This window comes from Colobus angolensis, unplaced genomic scaffold, assembly GCF_000951035.1.
Source record: "Colobus angolensis palliatus isolate OR3802 unplaced genomic scaffold, Cang.pa_1.0 Scaffold88, whole genome shotgun sequence".
Taxonomy (NCBI): domain Eukaryota; kingdom Metazoa; phylum Chordata; class Mammalia; order Primates; family Cercopithecidae; genus Colobus; species Colobus angolensis.
In genome coordinates this window covers 4975657-4979588 of record NW_012122709.1, presented here as the reverse complement: position 1 = coordinate 4979588, position 3932 = coordinate 4975657, and the positions used below count along the sequence as shown (strand labels likewise).

At 55.3% G+C, this 3932-nt stretch overlaps 1 protein-coding gene across 1 annotated transcript; it reads left to right on the top strand.

The window, feature by feature from the left end:
- The first annotated feature begins 1133 nt into the window (after positions 1–1133).
- Positions 1134–3320, top strand: PSMB11 (proteasome (prosome, macropain) subunit, beta type, 11). The gene is made up of 2 exons (XM_011930870.1): positions 1134–2944; positions 3010–3320. Exon 1 carries the CDS (start codon positions 1206–1208, stop codon positions 2106–2108), a length of 903 nt encoding a protein of 300 aa, XP_011786260.1. The 5' UTR covers positions 1134–1205; the 3' UTR covers positions 2109–2944; positions 3010–3320.
- Positions 3321–3932: the final 612 nt, after the last annotated feature.

Here is a 3932-nt window from a genome sequence, read left to right as displayed (position 1 = left end):
TGTAGCCTTGACCTCTTGGGCTCAGGTGATCCTCTCACCTCAGCTTCCTGAGTACCTGGGATTACAGGTATGTGCCACCATGCTTGGCTAATTTTTGTTTGTTTGTTTGTTTTTTTTAGACAGAGTCTTGCTCTGTCACCTAGGCTGGAGTGCAGTAGTACGATCTCGGCTCACTGCAACCTCCACCTTCTGGGTTCAGGCGATTCTTCTGCCTCAGCTCATGAGCAACTGGGACTACAAGCGCATGAACCACACCCAGCTAATTTTTTGTTTGTTTGTTTGTATTTTTAGTAGAGATGGGGTTTCACCATATTGGCCAGGCTGGTCTCGAACTCCTGACCTCGTGGTCCACCCGCCTCAGCCTCCCAAAGTTCTGGGAAGCATGAGCCTCCGCTCCCATCCCCGGCTAATTTTTATTTATTTTGTAGAGATGGGGGTCTTGATATGTTGTCCAGGATGGTCTGGAACTCAGGCTCAAGCCATCCACCTGCCTTGGTCTCCCAAAGTGCTAAAATTACCAGTGTGATCCACCGCACCCAGCCTCAGTCCATTTTTCTTTCCCCATCTATCCCTTGAGTTCAAAGTGTGAGCTGAGTTCCTTGCTCCCGAATCTCTGAAGAGAGTCCCCAGCACCAAGGTCTCCTGCCTCAGTGGGGTTACAGCACTCTATTCTAACCACATCAGTCCACTGAATTGTCTTTACCTCATCCTAGGCTGGGAGCCCTCTCAGGCCAGGGACAGGGCCTTATTTGTCTCTATATGCCCAGTGCCCCACATGGGAGAAACAAGGAGCCCAGCCCTGCTGCTTCCATTTGTGCCCAATTTCCTCTGCATTACCCCAGCCCCCCCACCCAACTCCAGATAGTTGGAGGATGACAGACAGGAGACTCTTTGGGTGACTCTCAGATGCGTCATGGGCAGCAGAAGGTGAAGGTCTAACTGCAAAGGCAGCGTCTTCCTAGTGCTGGAGACTCTACAGGCCTCATCCTGCCTCCTTTCAGCCGTCCTCTGAGATGAAGGCGGCTGCTCCATCAGCCAATCCCAAAGCCTGAATTGGGGGTTAAGGAGAAATGAAGCGTCAGCTCACATGCCTTTCTGGCCAGTTCTGGCTGTGGCCCAGCTTCTCTGTAGCGTCCCTCCTACCCCACCAGACCCCAGTCACAAATTCCTGGCTTGCCTCTTCCAAACTTCACTCAGCCCCAGGGATGGCTCTGCAGGATGTGTGCAAGTGGCAGTCCCCTGACACCCAGGGACCATCACCTCACCTGCCTCGGGCTGGTGGCTGGGCTGTGCCCCGGGGCTGTGACCCTCAAACCTTCCTGCAGATCCATGGCCCCAGATTGGCCCATGGCACTACCACCCTGGCCTTCCGCTTCCGTCATGGAGTCATTGCTGCAGCCGACACGCGTTCCTCATGTGGCAGCTACGTGGCGTGTCCAGCCTCATGCAAGGTCATCCCTGTGCACCAGCACCTCCTGGGTACCACCTCTGGCACCTCCGCCGACTGTGCTACCTGGTATCGGGTGTTACAGCGGGAGCTGCGGCTTCGGGAACTGAGGGAGGGTCAGCTGCCCAGTGTGGCCAGTGCTGCCAAGCTCTTGTCAGCCATGATGTCTCGATACCGGGGACTGGATCTCTGTGTGGCCACTGCCCTGTGCGGCTGGGACCGCTCTGGCCCTATGCTTTTCTACGTCTATAGCGATGGCACCCGCCTGCAGGGGGATATCTTCTCTGTGGGCTCTGGATCTCCCTATGCCTATGGCGTGCTAGACCGTGGCTATCGCTATGACATGAGCACCCAGGAAGCCTACGCCCTGGCTCGCTGCGCCGTGGCCCATGCCACCCACCGTGATGCCTATTCAGGGGGCTCTGTAGACCTTTTCCACGTGCGGGAGAGTGGATGGGAGCATGTGTCACGCAGTGATGCCTGTGTGCTGTACATGGAGTTACAGAAGCTCCTGGAGCCAGAGCCAGAGGAGGATGCCAGCCATGCCCATCCTGAGCCTGCCACTGCCCACAGAGCTGCAGAAGATAGAGAGCTCTCTGTGGGGCCAGGGGAGATGACACCAGGAGACTCCAGGATGCCAGCAGGGACTGAGACAGTATGAGAAGCAGGACTTGGTTGGGGGTGGTGTAGGCCTGGGGAGCAGGTGGGAGGATGAGCAGTGGGGGAGGGTCCTGCTGGCAGCAGCCTCACAGCATCTGAGTCTAGCCTGTATGGGTTGCTGGCTTCATTTATTGCAAGTCTCTGCCCTTTCATGACTCCCAGAGCTGTTATGGCTCTGCCCAACAAGTTCCTGCTGACTCCCAGTGGATTGGTTCAGCCTTCTTCTTGGCACCAAGTCCATCTTTCAGTCAATACTTGCAGTGTGCCTACTGCATGCCAGACACATGCTAGGTGCTAGACCCTCTTTTCTTGCCATCTTCTCTGCTTTTTTCCATCATCTCATCCCCAGTTTCTCTTAGTTTCGGTCCTCTATATGTCTCAGCTTCAACATCTTTGTCTCTTTCTCCTGATCACTTTGTCAGCTTGGTAAGATGGGGCACCCGGGAGGGAAGCAGCCCCTCTCAGAATGAGATGTAGCGATAGACACCCTTTGGATGGTGATGGGCTTGTCTTATCTGCTCTCTTCCTCTGCCTTGACCATAATGACTAGAATGATTATTCCTTTACTGACTGCAGTTCTCATGACAACCCTTTGAGGTAAAATAAGTCTCACTTTACAGAAGAGGAATCAGGTTCAAAGGGTTATGTGACTTGCCCGGGGTCACACAGTAAATGGCAGAGATGAGATTTAGATCCAAGCCTTCTCCTCCAGGGTCCATGCTCTTTCAGCACAGCTCTCCCTCCCTGGCCCTCTGCCCTGCCTTTCCCCTCTTCCCTGCAGGCTTCCGGAGAGGGATGCAGAGGGAGAAAGTAGCTGGGCCAGGCCCCTGCCTGTTGGCCAGGGTTGAATGAACCCTGAGGGCCTGGAGGTTGTGAGCTCACAGCAGCTGCCGCCTGCACAGGCTCATGTGGCTTTATCTTCCAGGCCTGGAGCCATGCCCCACAGTCCGCCCTTGCTCTCCAGCTTTCTGGGCCTGGCGGTGCTGCTGCCAGATTTCCCCTCCTCCTTTCTTCCCTTTGCCTTCTTTCCAGCCCCTCCTTCCTGATGCTCACTCTGGAGAATGAAGACAAGAGGGAGGTGGCTGTGCCAGTGGGAACTGTCTTGCTAGCACATCCTCTCCTGCCCCTGCTGTCCCCATTCCCACTCCCCTAGAAGCCCAGACTTGAAGATCCAGACTAACACCTCCAGGAGGGCCACTGCCCTGCTGTCCCCTGGCCAAATGAGAGAGAAAGCACTGTTAACCTGTGAGATAGGGCCTGAAGGAAGGGTGCTGAAGTTGCTTTCCTCACATCCAATCCTAAAGCTTCCAGTCCCAAGAATAACAGCTTCCTGCCTTCCCTCCTGGACACACATCATCCCCGGCTCTAGCATAGGCCTGAGCCTTAATCTTGCACCCCAGGTTAAACATTCCTCCAGGGGGCCGGGCGCGGTGGCTCAAGCCTGTAATCCCAGCACTTTGGGAGGCGAGACGGGCGGATCACGAGGTCAGGAGATCGAGACCATCCTGGCTAACACGGTGAAACCCCGTCTCTACTAAAAAAATATGAAAAAACTAGCCGGGCGAGGTGGCTGGCACCTGTAGTCCCAGCTACTCGGGAGGCTGAGGCAGGAGAATGGCGTAAACGTGGGAGGCGGAGCTTGCAGTGAGCTGAGAACCGGCCACTGCATTCCAGCCTGGGCGACAGAGCGAGACTCCGTCTCAAAAAAAAAAACAAAAAACAAAACAAAAAAAACATTCCTCCAGGCAGGAGCTGGACAGACAGACCTCCAGACTCTGGTGCAGAGTGGGTGACTGGTGGGGGAGGTCCCCTGGCTGGGGAAAGG